This window comes from Aegilops tauschii, chromosome 5 (genome assembly GCF_002575655.3).
Source record: "Aegilops tauschii subsp. strangulata cultivar AL8/78 chromosome 5, Aet v6.0, whole genome shotgun sequence".
NCBI classification, from domain to species: domain Eukaryota; kingdom Viridiplantae; phylum Streptophyta; class Magnoliopsida; order Poales; family Poaceae; genus Aegilops; species Aegilops tauschii.
The window spans coordinates 393,759,960-393,779,991 of NC_053039.3; the positions used below are offsets into that span (position 1 = coordinate 393,759,960).

The 20,032-nt window shown below is 47.5% G+C and overlaps 2 protein-coding genes across 2 annotated transcripts; both read right to left on the reverse strand.

Moving 5' to 3' along the window:
- Positions 1–916: 916 nt before the first annotated feature.
- On the reverse strand, positions 917–2,038 carry LOC141023455 (uncharacterized). The gene has a single exon (XM_073500480.1). It carries the CDS (start codon positions 1,956–1,958, stop codon positions 1,032–1,034), a length of 927 nt encoding a protein of 308 aa, XP_073356581.1. The 5' UTR covers positions 1,959–2,038; the 3' UTR covers positions 917–1,031.
- A 1,662-nt stretch (positions 2,039–3,700) lies between these two features.
- Positions 3,701–8,839, reverse strand: LOC109783159 (chaperone protein dnaJ 10). Its single transcript, XM_020341762.4, has 10 exons — positions 8,398–8,839; positions 8,237–8,296; positions 7,101–7,183; positions 6,726–6,885; positions 5,893–6,022; positions 5,529–5,687; positions 5,118–5,296; positions 4,950–5,030; positions 4,711–4,854; positions 3,701–4,160 (listed from the first exon to the last, which is right to left on the reverse strand). Exons 1-10 carry the CDS (start codon positions 8,482–8,484, stop codon positions 4,059–4,061), a joined length of 1,185 nt encoding a protein of 394 aa, XP_020197351.1. The 5' UTR covers positions 8,485–8,839; the 3' UTR covers positions 3,701–4,058.
- Positions 8,840–20,032: the final 11,193 nt, after the last annotated feature.

Below are 20,032 nucleotides of genomic sequence, written 5' to 3' on the forward strand. Positions count from 1 at the left end.
TCCTTCAAGCTATACAATTACATGAATGTACTTGCAAAGTTTTTGGAAATTGCTTTTGGAGACCGAGCTCTATGGAGGCCTCCGAATGCAAAATTCAAAATTTGTGAGAATTCATATTTTTTACATTTTAAAAAATTCTGAAAAAAAATACAGAGATAGATGAAGGCATAGTGCACAAGCATGTAAATTTTCAGTACGAAATACGTTGGAACGAGGGCTGTGCAAAAAAGACAGATCTGAGGCTTTTTAACACATGATACGGTTTATCCTCCCAGACCATGAACTTGTTTTTTTTGTATAGGTCACATTTAAACGTATTCCATCGTGAAATTTTACACACACACGCCTCACATCCTTGTTTACTTGTACCAAAAATTTCAGACTTTTTTGAAACCGAAACTTTCGAATTTTGAATTTTTCAAAAAACGCCCTCCATGGAGGCTGAGAGCCAAAACGTCATTCTCCAAAGTTTTATGCTATTAGGGCATGTACAATGCCGGCGCTAATGACAGGCGCTAGGATTCACTTCCTGGCCGTTATGGTCTAATCCTGGTTGATCCCAGGATTATTGCTAGCGTCGACGCCAGGGCTGCCATCGGGCGCTTCGTTCTTTTTTTCTTTCCTCTGAGCTGTTTAACGAGCGCTGTCCTTTTCTTCTACGAGAAACCCATTGCATTAGCTCTCGACCAAGCGCCCATGCGTTAAGGAGACGGACTCCTACAGCGACGCCACTTCTTTAATTAATTCTTTTTATTGCCTAAGCGTCCAAATAAGCGCTCTTGCATTGTAGATGCCCTTAGATACTATTCCTACATCGTATTGTCAATTCACATGATCATTTAGTTTAAAAAAAGAAAGAAAAACAAGATCTGTTTAATTTCTGTAGTCTCGAGTCTCAGCATGTATATACAGGCGGAATACAGAGGAATGCACAAGATTTACAACACGAAAGAGCGAGGATCCTACTGTGTGTATGGGTGACGTGCAGAAAAATGACATTCTCTAGCCTAAAAAATTCTTAAACACAGGATCTACACCGTCGGCAAAACACCAGCAGGCGGTTTCGTCTCCACTGTCACCACCGGCGGCGAAGCATCATGATCATCAGCCGGCGGTCCCGTCTCTGAAACCGCCGCCGCAGGCAAAGCATCCTCAACAGGCGTTTCACTCTCCACAGTCGGCGTTTTGGTAACAAGCTTCCGCGGCGGCGAGAGGTCGCACCGGCAGAGAGGGCAGCTCCGGTGCGAGTGCAGCCACATGTCGATGCACTCCACATGGAACACGTGCCTGCACGCCGGGAGCCGCCGAACCAGCTCGCCGGCCCGCAGGTCCTCGAGGCACACCGAGCACGCGGTGTCACCCCCGCACTCGAGGTCCACGTCGCCGCCGCCGCCCTTGGCACCATACGCGAACGTCGGCAGAGCGTCGATCGCGGCACGCCCGAGCCCGAACCGTCGAGCCGCCACGGAAGCCGCCGTGGACTGGTGTCGCTCCGACCCGCCCGCGTCGTCCCTTGGCGCACCGGCGCACCAGATGTCGGGCGCGAAGTGGTCGACGGCGCCGAAGGCCACCAGCGCGAGGCTGGCGAACGCGAAGGCCTTCCAGGCGCTGCGTAGGGCGACGGCGAGCACGCAGAAGAGGAGCAGCCACGCGCACGTCGCCGCGATGCCGTAGCAGGCCCGGCGCCCGCCGTTGTCCCCGCCGCGGAGCCGCGCCATGAGCCTCGCCAACATGGTCAACCTGCTCTTATCGCCTGAGTTGTGACGGTCAACTGCGGCCGGACGAGGTTGCTTGGCTTGCGGTGTGGAGCTTGGTGGTGGTCCGCGGGGGAGGAAATAGAAATAGGCAGCGGTTGAGGATCCAGGGCGCGCGGTGGTGGGGTGTGGTGGTGTTCGCTTCCGGGGAGCGCGGCGGCGGGCGGCGTGCTTGGTTGGCGCGCAGAAGATTAAGTGGTGCATTACAAGCTCTTGTTCTGGTCAAGCTTTAGCTTGATGCGCCGGCCATTAGCTTATTGCCTGATTGTTTGACGAGGAGGGCACGTTTAAGGTTAATAAAGTGGCCCGTTGACGGCACGGCTGAGCTGACAGAGACTGTGTTACGCAGGTGATACGTTTCTTTGCTTGCCGCCGCGGATAGGGTAGTAGGAGTAGCAGCGTAGCACACATCGTTGTGCGGTACTGCTATCACCTAGACCTGGCTGAGGTCAACAACGGGCTACGTCGCCGACGAAAAGGAAAAGAAAAAAGGCCGGTCAGTTTGATCAACTTTGAAGATGCATGCTGTCGTTTTTATAGAGCGGAATGTTGGGATTCGTCAAGACAAAGTCCACTTTACTCCACCCGGAAAAAAAATAAAAAAATTCCACTTCACTCGCCTGAACTTGTCTCACCAAAATTACAACCTGATGACTGTAAAAACTGGCTCGTGACTGTTGAAATATATTGTACGTCCGCTCTCTTTTATCAGTTTGTTTGGACTTTTGGATGAATTATCCCAAACATGACTTGAATATGAACACCCGTTGCTTCCCAGTTGACCCTTTTTACATGTTTGACTCGTGCTTCGTGTTTGTCAACGGTGCCACGCCATCTGTTTTCCGTCTTGTACGTATACTAGTACCAACTGGACGGGTGCTTGCACCGCTGGCACTGCACATGGCACAGCGATGTCGTTGGCCACCACATGGATCACAACAAAGTCAGTGGGCGAGTCGTGCGTCACGGCACTTGACTTTGTAATATAATCCGTGAAATGAAACTGGTAGTCCCTTCTGTACATACAGTACATAATATAAGACGTTTTACAGACCTGCAGGGAGTAGTTCATAATAACAGGAATTTGGTCCGTGTCTTCACGTGTCGTGCTAGTTCCACAGTAGTGCTTGTTGCTTCAGTTCAGGGTGCTGCCGTCTGCCCGTTCCAGCACAGCATCACCAGAAGCTAAACTGAGCAACTGGAGCGCCTCGAGACGAACCGCCGCTTCAGCCAGCCGCAGACTTCGCCGTCGCTGTCCCCGGCGCAAAACCCCACCCTCCCTCACCGGAGGCGTAGAAAAAGAAGCCCCGCCCACACTGGTCTTCAGGGACTCCGCCGTCGGTTTGCACCGCACGGGCAGAAAGCGACGCCGCCGGCTTGCCGGGGCGCAGGGCTGAGCTTGGCATCTGGAGACGACCCCATCAGCTGGTGCGATTCGCTCTTCTTGTGCAAATGCACCGACAACTTCACAGAAGGGCGATGATGAGCAACAGTGCGTCTCCTTGTGCCAAGCAGAGTGCTGACTCCACCACAACCATACAGCAGCAGATTTGCGTCCATCCCCGGAGCAGCAGCAATACCCTAAGGCCAGTTTGCACTTTAGGAATGTTGACACATTCCTGACAATCTGCTGATATCCAGTCGCCAACAAGCCGGGCAAAATGTGTCAAGCCCTACTGTTCATAGCCCGGCTCAGAAAATAAACCTCATTCTTGCAAGCTAATGAACCCACAGTGCTTTATACCATAATAATGCAATTAAAAAAAAGGTGAAAAGCAACCAACAAGTGATCCTCTGCAGTTTTACAGTATTTAAGAGAACACAAACTACACAAGTTTGTAGTGAAGTCAGTGCTTAACTGTACTTTCCACACAGAGATAATTCAGATATATAATCTGGCATCGCGAGAGTGAACACTTCAGATAACAAGAGATAATCCATGACTGTTTTGCACAAATGGGCCATAGATTAAAACAATTATGCACCCATAGACACAAGGGGAAAAAAATATGTGATGTGATATAGTTTATGTATACAACAATGCCGACCGGTCGCTGCCTCGACAACCCATCAGAAGCAGCGCGACACGCCTGTACACAACACGGGGATCCCGTCGACGTATGGATCATTTTAATCGATCGATTATACATCCGAAGAAAGCAAATTGATAATACCCAGCTGCTTCTTCGTTCTACTATACTAGTGGCACAAATGAACGCCATGTGATCATCTACTAACACAAGCAATAATATTGTACAAAAAAGATGACCCACGGAAAAAAAAAGTAGGTGGCCCTGGATCGGGTCATGGGACAGGATTCCTCTGCGCACCAGGCGGAGCGGTAGGCATCGGGAAGTTGAACGGACTATGTGTGCCGCCGAACCGAGGGGCCTCCACATATGGGCTCTGGACAAAAAGAAGAATAACATTTCTGAGCCTTCTGTTTGATGGAAGCAAATAAGCATTTCTACTGTGAGTTGATGAAGAGAGTTGTGTGTGTCAGTGTGGAGGTACAACCAATGGAACAAGCAGTGACAGTGAGTTTGCTGATATGCGAATCAACATCAATTTTCTTTCTATTTCTTTTGGCGGCTGTCAAAAGTTTTGTCGGTTAGGTAATGGATAAAAGATAATCTTATTTGGCAGTTAAGTATTGGCCTGTTGGTGATGGGTCTAGAGCAGATAGCTAAGATCTTTTGCAAAGCTCACCATGCCTGTCAATCTGTCATCTGATCTAGTGGTGCCGGTAGTAATAAACCGTGTTTGCATGTAATGAAAAATTGGGTTAACTAAAGCTCGATACAGCTTGAACTCAATAAATCACGACAGAGTTCATTTTTGGAAGAAAAAATTTGATTTTTTTTATCTAATGATAATTCAAAAAACAGCCACGTATAAAAACTTGCATTTTAATATGCTACACGTCACAACAATGATCTCAGAAGATGGTAGGCACCTGAGAATATGGTGGGTTTGCATCGAACGGCTGCACCCTGGGAGATGTTGGTGATGAATCCGGAGAGGTACCAACATTATCATCCAAATTATTTATCGTATGCTTCATTGTTGCTGCTTCTCCTTCATTATTGAGCTTAACACGCTGTGTCGAAATAAGCCAACTTAGTTCATCAAGAACACCAAACAACTTACATATCAGAGCACACAAGTGAATGACTGGATATACAAAAATGATACCTGGAATATTTTGCCTAAAGTTTTCAATCCTTTAGCTCGAGCTCTTAGTTCCTCTCTCTTGACATTGCTCTCTTGAAGAACCTGGTATTGGTAGAATGTTACAACTTATGATAATGAGTAAGATTACAAAAACAGAGCAGCAAGGATAGTGCCAACATGAAGACAAACCATTTGACAGACACGTGACAGAGTTGCCTCTATATCAGCAACGTTAAGCTTCCATAAGGAATCCACCATAACCTTTTTATGACTCTGCATGTAAGCTTCAAGTTGCTCATCAGTGTAATTACATTCCGAACTGAGATGTTTTTTTAAATCTTCCTGCAACTGCATAAGAGCTATTGCACCTACAGAAACAAAACAAATTTCAAGCCAAAATATAAATATACTCCCTCCGTCCGGAAATACTTGTCGCAGAAATGGATGTATCTAGATGTATTATAGTTCTAGATACATCCATTTTTATCCATTTCTCTGACAAGTATTTTCGGACGGAGGGAGTATATTGCTAGCACCAACGTTGCAAATATCGAAATCAAAACTGCTATTCAAGAAACTAAATAATAAAGTAAGCATTACCTGTTGCAGCTGTCACTTGGGATTTAATAAAATGACCTTTGTTCCTAAACCATTCAGCTATAAAAGGAACCCCCAAAAGGATAGCTTTTTTTCCAAGCTCCTTGGCAGCTTGTCTTGAATACATGTAACCGATAGTACTCAGCATATCAATCCCATATGCTGCAGGACATGCAAAATCAGAAAATAACATTGAAAAGCGAAATCTCAAAGTTTGATTTATGTTGGGGAATACACAAGGAAAAAGTGGCCAAACATTCCAGAGCTACTGGGTTGGAATAAAAGCAGAAAAGGTAGCAAGAGGCGGTTACAAAGTTTAAAGGAAAAATAGACAGAATAGTTAGCAAGTGAGGAAATAGTTTGTCACCTGCATCAGAAAGTCTAGCCACCTCAGCCTCAGCAACCTGGATAAACTCCTTTTTGTTTCCTTGAACATAAATGTGCAATCTATTCTTCAGTTTCTCTGCAAGTTTCTCCTCCCTTTCCTTTTGTACAGCCTGCAGTAGTTATTAAGAGCCTTAAAGATACGACAATATGAAGAGTATGGAACCACTTAGAACTTTACATAATTACAACACTGAAAAAGAAGAGACATCTTAGCTAGCATTTCTTTTTTATTACAATTCATTATAACGTCAATAAGCATGCTTTTGCAATCTAACAATTAAGCCATCAGCCCCTAATTTCATCTAATTGCTACAGTGAAGAGTAAACAGACCTGCGTAGAGACTGAAAAGTGTAAAGACTGATATTCTGCATGAGAAGTGTCATGCTGAAAGAAGAGTGTATCATGCAACATTTGAGTTTCACTAGTTTATCTTATATAGAGGTGGGCCAGGGGTTGGAAGTACAAAAATGTGTTACTATAACATTGAAAATTGGGGAAATCATGGCTGTACTAAAATGATAAGTGTAACAAATGGGCAAAGAGGAACACCAAGAGTCTACATTCTAACATTCAACTTTCTTTGTTTTCTTCTGTTTGAAGGCTTTCCAGTGGTATTAGTGCAGCAGAGGCATTATGCTACAATTTTAGCATGTACTACTATGGCTTGCTTGTACAATATACATTAATATTTTGTCAGCAACCCTAATCTTCTATGGAGAAGTCAATATACACCCTAATCTTCTATGGAGAAGGAATATTTCTGAATCTCCAACCAAGAAAGCACACACACTATTCTGTTGACAGGGACATACTCGCATTTTCTCTTGTAACTTCCTTGCATCAATCTTTTCATCTTCACCAAAAATGTCGAGTGAAGCCATGGATGCCATCGCCAGTTGACCAATGTAATCCTCAAAAATCTCACTACCAAATAGCATTGCAAAAATTGCTGCTGGATCAATCATTGCTTCCCTGTATAATGATGGCAGGAAACTAGTAAGAAGGTAATCATCTCACCAGTTTCTGCAGCATACGAGACGAAATCACCAATTACATTGTCAAACCTATATCTAGGAAAGAACGGAACAATTTGGCAGTCAACTAAGCTAATATATTCCCCAAGAACATCCCAATTCTTCAAAATTATTCCAACATGTTCATAGTAAGTATTTGTCAGTCACACTTACGTTGAAATACCAGATTTCCCATATGAGTCATATGCTTGACGCTGTGCGGGGTCACTCAGTACTTGGTATGCCTCCCCCAGTTCCTGCACTTACAGTAACTTTGTAAACACGATATATATAAAAGGATAACTCTGTAAATCACATCTTCCTGTCTTACAAAGCCAGATAGTATTTTAAAGTGACAAGATGCACTGCAAAGTAGCACTTCTGCAGCAATGGCCAACACACTGCAAAAGTAACTCAATAATGCATTATACTGTCTTGCGTGATGGCTGATATACCAGCACGCAAAATACAAGCAATCTGTGGTTGAGAGCGAACCACACGACAAAGGGAACTGCTGTTGTTGGATATTAGTTTCACATGCTTCAGTTAATTGATGTATAACAATTACGATCATTTTCGTGCCTGTGCAGAATGATTCATGGTGTACAAAGGAGCAAACTGACACTAGAAACCTGTTTTGGCCACAGTAAGTCAGTAACTTCCATGAGCCTCAATGGGGAGACTAGATTAAGTTTTGCGTTTTCTTCAATGCCTATTCAACCATTCCGATTCCACAAAGTCACCTACTCGTCATTAGACATGGAAATACAAATGTTCTTGGTAATTCACGAGTTTGTAGTTGAGCTCCATGGACTGTAAGATGGTTTTCAACATCATGGCAAGATAAAAACAGTTGTAGCATCAGTTTGATATTCAGCAGGGTTGCAACATCGATGCCCGTTATCATTGAGGCAGTAACTGCACTCTTTGGTACGTCCCTCCCTGAGCTAGTAACAGGGGAGGCAACTATGGTGACTGGAGAAGTTCCCCTAGGCGAGCCGGTGTAATACAGTTCTGATTCCTACCAGCAAGGCAGCAGCAAAGAAATATCTATGTCGCTACCACCATCGGCGTTCATCGTCCATGTAAAAGCTGACTAAATCCCACCCGTCTTACAGAGCACCGAATGAAAATACATGATCCCCACTAATTTACATCAGTTCTGACACTTGCATAGCTAATTGGCTGATCAGTCGCTGGCAGCACTGTTGGCGATAGTTACACAGCAGATTTTGCATGATGCTGATGCCTCACAAGAGAGGTTGCGGCAGTGGGGAAGCAAACAGCAGCATGGCAGAGGGAGCACTTGCCTGGAACTTCTCGGCCGCGAGGGGGTCATTGCGGTTCTTGTCGGGGTGGACCTGCCGCGCCTGCAACAACAACAACGACGACACCAGCAAACCAACCGGAATGAGAGCGAAATTCGCCGGGAGAGAGACGGGAAAGCGCAAGCGCGCGGCAGTGGCACGACCTTGACGTAGTAGGCCTTCTTGATGTCGGCCTCGGTGGCCGCCGGGCTGACCCCGAGCACGTCGTAGTACCCGGTCTCCCGCGCCATCGTCGAGTCAACCGATCAATCGATCAACCAACCAATCAATCAATCAGGCCGCCGCCGCTCCGACGCCGGATCTCGCGCGCCGCCGCCTCCCGAGATCTCCTCCTGCTGCTGCTGCTCCTCGCGGCGTGGTGGGCGGGGCGGAGGAATGGGAGGCCGGCGCGGGTGTGGCGGCTCACGGGGGTGGGATCCCCGGCCGACCATAAAGCGCGTGGAATGGAAAGGGGCGAATAATTTCGTTTGCTGCTTTCTTTTTTCGCCGGCTCCGCGTGGAATAGTGGGGGGATGAGTCACGTTGACATGGCGGAGAAACCCGCCCGATTTGGAACGCCTCCAGTTCCAATGGGGATTGATTCCCTCTCGTTAATCGCCGATGGTTGGATTTGCGGCGATGCAGTAGAGGTGGACGACATGGCCCACCGGAGACCGGTGACCGGACTGGACTGGGGGTGGGTATACCGGCATTTCCTAAACGGCGCCCATGGCCTTATACTCCCTCCGTAAACTAATATAAGATGTAAGGTGCTTAGAGCAACTCCAACCCACGGACCCAAACGTACGCACGTTTTGTCTGGATTTTGTCCATTTGTGTCAGCCGTGCGGACGTGTTTGTCCGCTTTTTCATTTGGGTCTGCCGGTGTGCCTAACTACAGTCAGACCCAATTTTCACATGCCGCCCTGGCATTTTTTCAAACACGTAGCAGGCAGGGGAGCTCGCAGCGGCTGGGCGCGGAGAGGCGAGGTCGACGTCTGCAGGAGCACCGGCCGGACGCGGGCGCAGGCGCGAGGCGAGGCCGGCGGTCGAGCTCGAACCCCACGCCGGCGAGATGCAGCAGGGCGAGCACGGCGGCTCGTCGCGACTGGGCGCGCGAGCTACAACGGCGAGCACCGCAGCTGTGCATGCATGTGCGGCCAGCTGCTAACTAGCTAGTCCGTGTGCGGCTAGCTAGCTAGCTCGCATGCGCGCCCGCCCCAGATGTGCTCTGACGCTAGCTAGCTAGCTCGCTGCATGCGACAGCGAGCTCCATCGTGCGAGCTACCACGGCGAGCATGCGACGGGCAGCTAGCTAGCATGCGCGCAAGGACGCGGCCGCCGGCCGTCGAGTACGTCTTACGCGCCTGCCGCAGCTGTGGGAGCCAGCCGGAGGGACCACCGCTGGAGCCTTGCAGGAGAAGCAGTAGTTGTGGTTGCCAGCATTGTCGGCCTCGCCGTCGCCGCATCCATGGTCTCCGCGCGCCGCCGCGCCGCAGCCGTGGTCTCCGCACGCCTTCGCGCCCACGTGCAGACCTTGTCGGCGTCCTGGGAATCAGGGTACCCAGACTTTTGCCTGCCTGCAGCCCACAACGTGGCTTCATCGGCGGCCTCGGCTCATCTGCAGCACCTTCAAGACAAGACCATCGCGAGGGGCCAAGCCTTGCAAGGCGGACGACGCCAAGACCTCCAGAGGGAGCGGCCTCCTCAGGCTGGCTCCTGAGGAGCGGAGATTTCTGTGCAAGCACCCACCTCACGAGGTCCAGATAACGCAAGCCATGACGATCAAGGCCAAGAGGGCGCCACCGGGCGCAGAGCAGCAGGTTTCCCCTTTGGTGCTAAGGAAGCAGGTGCAGGCGCGGAGTCCCGATGAATCAGCCAAAGGTTTCCATTCTCATGCTACAAGACCAAGACTGCCAGGGCGGCCGGACGCATGTCATCGCCGAGCCCACCGTGGCGTTACGAGCAGGTGCTTTGCAGGCGAAGACCACCTTTCGTCGGGATAGGATGTACTTCTTGTCCCCTTTCAAATTGGTCGTTGTGGAATCCCTTCCCGCCGATATTTTGGAAAGAGGACCGGGGCCTCTATATATAGGTTAGCCGCCACCACCACTTGAATGGGGGATCCGGATCCAGAACCTCACCACACACCCCAAGCCTCAGGAGCTTGTTCATCCTTTGTACTAGTTTATCCTCAGCCCCCCGAAGCTAATCCACCACAAAGTAGGAATAGGGTCTTACACCGCAAGGTGGCCCGAACCTGGGTAAATTGTTGTGTCTCTTTCCTTTCCCGTTCATCAAGCTAGATCGTGAGAGCGACGAGTCGATAGGCTGGGGAGAGTGAGTTCTTCGCACACGCCCCTGTGTTCAAACCTTTTTTGGGTCCGCGGAGCCCTAAATCTAACATTTGGCATGCCAGGTAGAGGCGTGTCGGAGCCTCTCTCCCGTCAGTCGATTCGCCACCGTTCCCTTGTTCCCATGGCTGATGCTCGTCGAGTTCGTGCTGAGCGTCGAGCTGCCCTCGCCGCCCGCGTCACCCAAACGGCACCGGTGGGCGACGGTGCCCCCCGCCGTTCCCCGTTGCCTGCGGCTAACGCTGCCACCGGCCCCGCGGGCCACGAGCAGCAGGCCTCGTCGTTGCAGCCTTCTGTGTGGCGTGATGGTCGCACCGCCACTCCGTCGCTGACCCCAGCCATTGCTTCGTCCTCCCATGCTCGTCGCGGGCCGGCGAACGTGCAGGCTGCGTTGCTCATTGATGTCTACTACGCAACCTTCTTCTTGTAGACGTTATTGGGCCTCTAAGTGCTGAGGTTTGTAGGACAGTAGCAAATTTCCCTCAAGTGGATGACCGAAAGTTTATCAATCCGTGGGAGGCATAGGTTGAAGATGGTCTCTCTCAAACAACCCTGCAACCAAATAACAAAGAGTCTCTTGTGTCCCCAACACATCCAATATAATGGTAAATTGTATAGGTGCACTAGTTCGGCGAAGAGATGGTGATACAAGTGCAATATGGATAGTAGATATGGGTTTTTGTAATCTGAAAATATAAAAACAGCAAGGTAACTAAAGATAAAAGTGAGCACAAACGGTATTGCAATGCTTGAAAACAAGGCCTAGGGTTCATACTTTCACTAGTGCAAGTTATCTCAACAATGATAACATAATTAGATCATATAACAATCCCTCAACGTGCAACAAAGAGTCACTCCAAAGTTTGTATCGCGGAGAACATAATATGAGATTGCTTGTAGGGTACGAAACCACCTCAAAGTTATTCTTTCCGATTAATCCATTGGGCTATTCCTATAAGTGTCAAAACAGCCCTAGAGTTCGTAGTAAAATAACACCATAAGACACACATCAACGAAAACCCTAATGTCACCTAGATACTCCAATGTCATCACAAGTATCTGCGGGTTTGATTATATGATATGCATCACACAATCTCAGATTCATCTATTCAAACCAACACAAAGAACTTCAAAGAGTGCCCCAAAGTTTCTACCGGAGAGTCAAGACGAAAACGTGTGCCAACCCCTATGCATAAGTTCACAAGGTCACACAACCCGCAAGTTGATCACCAAAACATACATCAAGTGGATCACGTGAATATCCCATTGTCACCACAGATAAGCACATGCAAGACATACATCAAGTGTTCTCAAATACTTAAAGACTCAATCCGATAAGATAACTTCAAAGGGAAAACTCACACTAGTAGAAAAAGAGGCTTCCATACGCCCCCATTAGTCCCTAAAATAATCGAACCGCGACCAAAGGGGTCTTTAGTCGCGGTTCGGGAGGAGACCCGCGACCAACTATCTGGGCCCAGCGCGCTCGGTCGACAGCTGGCGGACGGGAGGGGCTTTAGTCCCGGTTGGCCTGGCCAACCGGGACTAAAGGTCCTCAGGCTGGCCCGAAGGCCTTTAGTCGCGGTTGGCCAGGCCAACCGGGACTAAAGGCCCATCCCTATATATAGGACTCAGCTCACTTCACTTAGCCACAATTCAGAAGGGGGGTGGTGGGTTTGCTTTTGGTTCCTCCTATGCACACAAGGTGTTCGATGAAATGCCCGAGAGCATGAAACAAACATGATATGAAGTGTCTGAGCCACACTTGAGCTTTCTCATTTATTTTTCCTCCGTGATCGCGGTTAGCAACTTGAACCTTTCATGTGTCATTGATAAAATATGCATGTGTGTAGTTCATTGTTTAATTTGTATTATTTCTAGCTAGTTAGTTTAACAAATGCATGATGGTTAATTATATACTTTATATAATAATTATGCAGATGAATCGGCAATGGATGTACGGTCCCCGACTCTCCGGCGAGTTCACTACGGGTTTGAAAGATTTCCTCGTAGTGGCAAATGCGAACAAGCAGCGAGGTTTTATTATCTGTCCATGTGCTGTCTGTAAGAATCAGAAGGGTTACTCCTCCTCAAGAGACGTTCACATGCACCTGCTTCGGCACGGTTTCATGCGAAGCTATAATTGTTGGACCAAGCATGGAGAAAGAGGGGTTAGAATGGAAGAAGATGAAGAAGGGGATGATATCGATGACAACTATCATGATCATTTCGGTGATACTTTCATGGAGGATGATGCTGAAGGTGGGGAAGGGTTAGGTGAAGGTGAAGAAGAGGCACATGATGAGCCCGCTGATGATCTTGGTCGGACCATTGCTGATGCACGGAGACGCTGCGAAACTGACAAGGAGAGGGAGAATTTCGATCGCATGTTAGAGGATCACAAAAAGTCGTTGTACCCAGGATGTGATAATAGTCTGAAAAAGCTGGGCTGCACACTGGATTTGCTAAAATGGAAGGCACGGGAAGGTGTAGCTGACTCATCATTTGAAAATTTGCTGAAAATGTTGAAGAATATGTTTCCGAAGAATAACGAGTTGCCCGCCAGTACGTACGAAGCAAAGAAGGTTGTCTGCCCTCTAGGTTTAGAGGTTCTGAAGATACATGCATGCATTAACGACTGCATCTTCTACCGCGGTGAATACGAGAATTTGAATGAATGCCCTGTATGCACTGCATTGCGTTATAAGATCAGAGGCGATGACCCTGGTGACGATGTTGAGGGCGAGAAACCCAGGAAGAGGGTTCCCGCCAAGGTGATGTGGTATGCTCCTATAATACCATGGTTGAAACGTCTGTTCAGGAACAAAAAGCATGCCAAGTCGTTGCGATGGCACAAAGAGGACCGTAAGTCCGACGGGGAGTTGAGACACCCCGCTGATGGAACGCAATGGAGAAAGATCGACAGAGTGTTCAAAGATTTTGCAGCTGACGCAAGGAACATAAGATTTGGTCTAAGTACTGATGGCATGAATCCTTTTGGCGAGCAGAGCTCCAGCCATAGCACCTGGCCCGTGACTCTATGCATCTACAACCTTCCTCCTTGGTTGTGCATGAAGCGAAAGTTCATTATGATGCCAGTGCTCATCCAAGGTCCAAAGCAACCCGGGAACGACATCGATGTGTACCTAAGGCCATTAGTTGATGAACTTTTACAGTTGTGGGGCAGACCTGGTGTACGTGTCTGGGATGAGCACAAAGAAGAGGAATTTGACCTACGAGCGTTGCTTTTTGTAACCATCAACGATTGGCCTGCTCTCAGTAACCTTTCGGGACAGACAAATAAGGGATACAATGCATGCACGCACTGCTTACATGAGACTGAAAGTGTACGTTTGGGTAATTGTAAGAAGAACGTGTACCCGGGTCATCGTCGATTTCTTCCCCGAAATCATAACGTAAGAAAGAAAGGCAAGCATTTCAACGGCAAGGCAGATCACCGGCCGAAGCCTGCGGAACGTACTGGTGCTGAGATATTTGATATGGTCAAGGATTTGAAAGTCATCTTTGGAAAGGGTCCTGGCGGACAATCAGTTCCGCGGGGAGTTGACGGGCACGCACCCATGTGGAAGAAGAGATCTATATTTTGGGAGCTAGAATATTGGAAAGTCCTAGATGTCCGCTCTGCAATCGACGTGATGCATGTTACGAAGAATATTTGCGTGAACCTGCTAAGCTTCTTGAAGTATTCATGCTATTCGCCATCATACAACCCTGCCGTGGCTACTGAGTGCATATATGCATACCAAATGCACGGCAGGACGTATGATGGCGAATCCGGATGATTTGTATTTGGTCGATGAACTGAATGATGTATCAAACCTTTTGTCAAACCTTCAAGGGATCGAGGATGTAGAACAAAACAATCGGTCTGAATTTTTAAAATGAATTAGTTTTATTTTTCTGAATTTTTTGATATATTATTTGTATTTTTAAGATTTTAAAATGAATTAGTTTTATTTTTTGAATTTTTTGATATATTATTTGTATTTTTAAGATTTTCAAATGAATTAGTTTTATTTTTTTGCATTTTTTGATATATTATTTGTATTTTTAAGATTTTCAAATGAATTAGTTTTATTTTTTTGAATTTTTTGATATATTATTTCTATTTTTAAGATTTTAAAATGAATTAGTTTTATTTTTCTGAATTTTTTGATATATTATTTGTATTTTTAAGATTTTAAAATGAATTAGTTTTATTTATTTTTTGATTTTTTTGATATATTATTTCTATTTTTAAGATTTTAAAATGAAAAGTATATGAAAAAGGACCTTTAGTCGCGGTTCGTGACACGAACTGCGACTAAAGGCTCTTTCCGCGCGGGAACGAAAGCGGCGCGAAAGAACCTTTAGTCCCGGTTGGGGACACCAACCGCGACTAAAGGGTACCTTTAGTCGCGGTTGGTGTCCCCAACCGGGACTAAAGGGGGGCATTGGTCCCGGTTGGTGCCACGAACCGGGACCAATGCTCTGTCTATATATACAGCACTTAGTAAATTTTCCCCCACCTCCCATTCTCCTCTCGACGCCGACGCCCTGCCCCGACGCCGATCGACGCCGACGCCGCCAGGCTACTGCTGCGCCGCCCTTCCCCGAGCCTGCACGCTCCCCCAGTGAGCTCCGCCGCCCCCAGTGAGCTCTGCCCCCACTTCCCCTGCCCTACGCCGCCGCCCTTGCCCTGCACTGCCGCCGCCGCCCCTGCCCTGCCTTGTGCGCCGCCGCCACCGCTGCCCCTGCCCCTGCGCGCTGCCGCCGCCGCCCCCCAGTGAGCTCCGCTCCCCTTCCCCCTGCGCCGCCGCGTGCTGCCGCCCCTTCCCTGCGCTGCCACCGCCGCCGCAACTGCCCTGCGAGTTGCCGCCGCCACCGCCACCGCCCCTAATTAAAAGAAAAGGAAAAAGAAAATGGCATAACTAATTAAAAGAAAAGGAAAAACATCAATTTTCTGTTCTGGTCATAAAAGAAAAGGAAAAAGAAAATGGCATAACTAATTAAATAATTATCCAAAAATTATGTTTAATACCTCAAAATGTTATTTAATGGCTGAAATGAAATGAAAGAAAAGGAAAAAATTCTGTTTTTTATTATGTTTAATACCTCAAAAGAAAAGGAATTTTTTTTCTGTTTTTGTTGTTTTCCAAAAATGGCTGAAATGAAAGCAAAAATGGCGGACGATGAAAGCAAAAACCGTCGCTGCTCCTCCTCTATGTCCCCTTAATCTTATTTTTTAATTCCTTTATACTTAATTAATTTTTACTACATGCAGGAGTGACATATGGCGGACGATAGAGCCGAGCCGCTTAGGGATCCGGAGGCTGAACGTTATTTAATGGGCATCATAAACAACGAGATTCCTTATGTGCCGGGCTCAGAATATGAGCAAGAAGAGGATGCAGTCTCTTCTTTTCTGAACCTTGACGGTGGAACAGACATTGTCGATGATCAAGAAGGTGAAGGAACGGACATTGTCGACGGAGGTCAACCGTCAACAAACGACGATCTCGAATTGCAAGTAGCAACCACCTCCGGCGAGGTATATATATACATTGAGCCTCTCGTGATACAAACTTACTGAAATGTGAATACATATGTATTAACGCGCGCGACTCTCTATCTTTTTTTAGCCCTCGGCCGGATCGAGTACGACAAAGCGTGGCAAATCCAAGGCGATGAAAACGGGAGGAACATATGCCATTGATTTTGTCAGTGAAACCGGCAAGCCCCTACAGCACACCTCAAAGTTTGTCAACCAATGCGGAGTCGTTGTTAGAGACAATGTCCCGATCACCGTCCAGGAATGGAAGGAGCCAAAGAAGGCACGTCTTGGTTTCAGTTTTGTCGACAAGAGAACAAAAAAGGATTGCTGGAGAAAGCTTATGGAACATTTCATTCTACCTCCGGAATACAACAAAGTCGATGAATTCGGTAACGAGGTTCCGGGTGGACGTGAGAGGAGGAGGCTAGTTAAAGAGTTCGCTCTTCAGAAGATGGCCGAAGCATTTCGGAACTTCAAGAAAAATTTAACCCGTGACTATGTCAACAAGGGCAAGACTCCGGATTTCAATGGACAACATGAGAAACTGTAAGATGATTGGCCAGAATTTGTGAGGCAAAAGAAATCGGAGCATTTCAAGGAAATATCAAAAAAAATAAGGATAATGCGAGTAAGAAAAAGTTCCATCATATTATGGGGCCAGGAGGATACCGCCTTTCGGAGCCTAAGTGGCAGAAGATGGAGGAGGACCTGAGGGTGCGAGGAATCCCTCTAGGTACAGAGGGATGGGACCCAAGGGCCAAAAGCTGGTGGTACGGGCATGGGGGATCGCTAGACCTGGAGACAGGGGTGTGTGTTCACCGGAAGAAAAAGTTTGCTCCCACCCAAGCCCTTATTGACGCAATGACCCAAGCTCAAGAGGGCTTGATCAAGTTCAACAGAGAGAAATACGCACTGACAATAGCCCTCGGGAATGATGAACACGGAGGACGTGTACGAGGCAAAGGCAGAATTCCGTGGAAAGTAGGGTTTTCCCAGGACAATGACCCGTACTGTTACAGAAGCCGTAAGAGAAAGATGGACCGGGATGCAGATCTTTTGGCGAAGTTTGCATCGGAACTCCATGAGTTGAAGCAGACCGTGCATGAACTAGTAAAAGAAAAATCGGCTACAGGGCCGCATGAAGATCATGAAGCGGATCGTGGAAGCCAGCAGCGGAGAAGCAGCGTGGCTTCCACGGATGCCCCGCCTGGTGCTAATGCACCGATGATCGAGATTCATGCACCGGAGCCTCACTACCCCGTGGATGATGTAAAGGAGATGAAAGAATGTGATCTGCATTATCCCGTGGGGAACGTTTCCACGAAGGTAGCTACCGGCAGTGCTTTACCCTGTACACCTGGAGCACTCCACCACAACAACCCCATTGCATATGGCTATGCTCGTGTCACGGTGGAAGACATAGTCCAAGAGTTTGAGGACCTGGAGATTGACAAAGCTACACCCGAAGGGGAGAGAAGACTTGGAGATGTCAAGCGCCAGATCATTCTATGGAAAAAGAAGTACATAGTGTTTCCAGGCGAGGCGCCAAGGCTAACAAGTCCACCCCCCCTCCGATGGTGGTGGTGGTGGCGGTGGTGGTGGTCGTGGTGGTTCACCTACACCTCCTTCACGCCATTCGATGCCGTCCCCCGATCCACAACCTCCGGCGGGTAAGCAGCCGCCGCCCCCCAATCCTCCTCCGGCGGGTACGACGCCCCCCAATCCTCCTCCGGCGGGTACGATGCCCCCCAATCCACCTCCGGCGAAGAAGCAGAAGCAGGCGGACAACAAGGAAACCCGCTCCTGGACTATTAACCCGGACCCTTATGTACCTAAGACCACAAGGGTACCGGAGCCATCACTGAAGCCTCTCCTCCCAAGGCCTTGGGAACTTAGTGAAGCTGAAACCAAATTGGCCGCGTATGCTCATTATGATAAATGGAAGGCGGATACGAAGGCGATAAAAGAGCCTGAGCCCAAGCAAGTATTCACTGAGAAGCAAAAGAAGTGGGCTTAGGATTTTTTGACGACACCGTCCCAAGCCGAGCTGAATATGCCTGACGACTATGGACATGAACTTCGTAGGCAAGCAAAAATATTGAAGGAGGAGAAAGAAGAAAGTAAAAAAAGCGGGAAACAAGTTGACCAGCTCGGGATGCAGAATAAACAATCGATCCCCCCACTCATAGTGAAAGCCGGTCCGGAAGAGGACCCCGAGATCATAGCAGCTGCGGCAGCACTTGGATTGACTGTAGCGAGTGCCATGAAACAAGCGTCCGAGATGGGTTTGACTCTTCGTGCCTTCTTAGGCCTTGAGGATGCGCCAGTATGTGAGATAGCATTACAATATGTGCGGAATGGGCCTCTCGTCGAGCCTGCGCGGGAAAAGAGTCTACCACCACAAATGCGAAATCTGCTACGTTGGTACAAGCATTTCATAACATGGGCTGACAAAGAATATGTTTATGCGGATGTTACAGAGGAGCATCACACCAAACGGTACTCTGTACAAGTTCATATATGTGAATTGTTCCAGCTGTTCAATCTGCGCGAGCTCGACAAATCTATCCTGAGTTGCTACGTTCTGTAAGTGATTTATTTCTACCTCATCTCGTTCTTCATTGCCTGCACTATATATATATATTGTCCTAACTATATTGTTGCGTACGCTATTATGCAGATTGAAGATTTGGGAATGCAAAATAAGAAACATCCATGATGTTGGGTTCATTGACCCACATATCGTTAATGGACATGTGTTACAAAATCACCCCGAAGACGTGGAGAAAGACTTGTACAAGTTTCTTAGAAAGCATCAACTCAAAAGTCATATTCTATTTCCTTACCATTTTGGGTGAGTGTTTCTCTCTTGTGCCCATTCTCTTTTGTTTACTCCATGCATGGTATGTCTAATCGATGAGTTATGCATGACTGTGCATGTAACGTGTCCGCAGGTTCCACTGGATTCTGCTAAATATTGAACTTCACACCTCCAGAGTTCTAATCATGGACTCTATGGATTCGGATTCAAAGCGTTGGGCCGACATGAGAAAAATGCTGCAAAAGTAATTATTTTCAATCATTTGAGCTCTATATTGATCGGTCTCTTTCGTTCATTTCCTAATATCAAGTAACTAATAATTCCCTTGTTCATTTAATTTTCTTTGCCCTGTAGGGTTTGGAGACGGTTCTTAGAAGAAATTGTCGGTGAATTCAAACATGAGCTAGATTTTAGAAGGTTAGTTAATGTGGATAAGCAGCCACTGGGGACCAATCTATGTGGATACTATGTTTGTGAGAACATCCGGAGACACACCTCTGAGCGGAAGGCATCGTATAGCGTGCGGAAGGCGACGGATAACTTGCGGAGGAGGCTTAGTCCAGAAGCTCGCTTCCGACCAATTCAAGATGAATTAGCAGGATTTTTCATGAGGGAAGTCATCAATCCTAAAGGAGAACACTATACCGAGGACGAAGAAATTTATATGCATACCCGAGATTGAAACTTGTTCGAAGTTGTATATGGTCATCCATCCTAATTGTGTATGGAAACTTGTTCGAAGTTGTATATGGTCACCCGAGATTGAATATATATTATATATTCCTCTTGAATTCTTCTTGTTTGAAATTTCATATGCATGTATATAGTAGCGTAGAATATGTGTACTGAAACTTCATCAAAATTAAAATAAAACACAAAATAAAATATAAAAGAAATAAAACACTACAAATTAAAAAGAAACCAGGTTTAGGGGGGCTAAAACCCTAAACCTGCGGAGGAGGCCTTTAGTCCCGGTTAGCCACGAGAACCGGGACTAAAGGTCCTCCGCCCCGACGGACTCCTGGCGCCCACGTGGACGGGCCTTTAGTCGCGGTTCGTAAGAGGCGCGA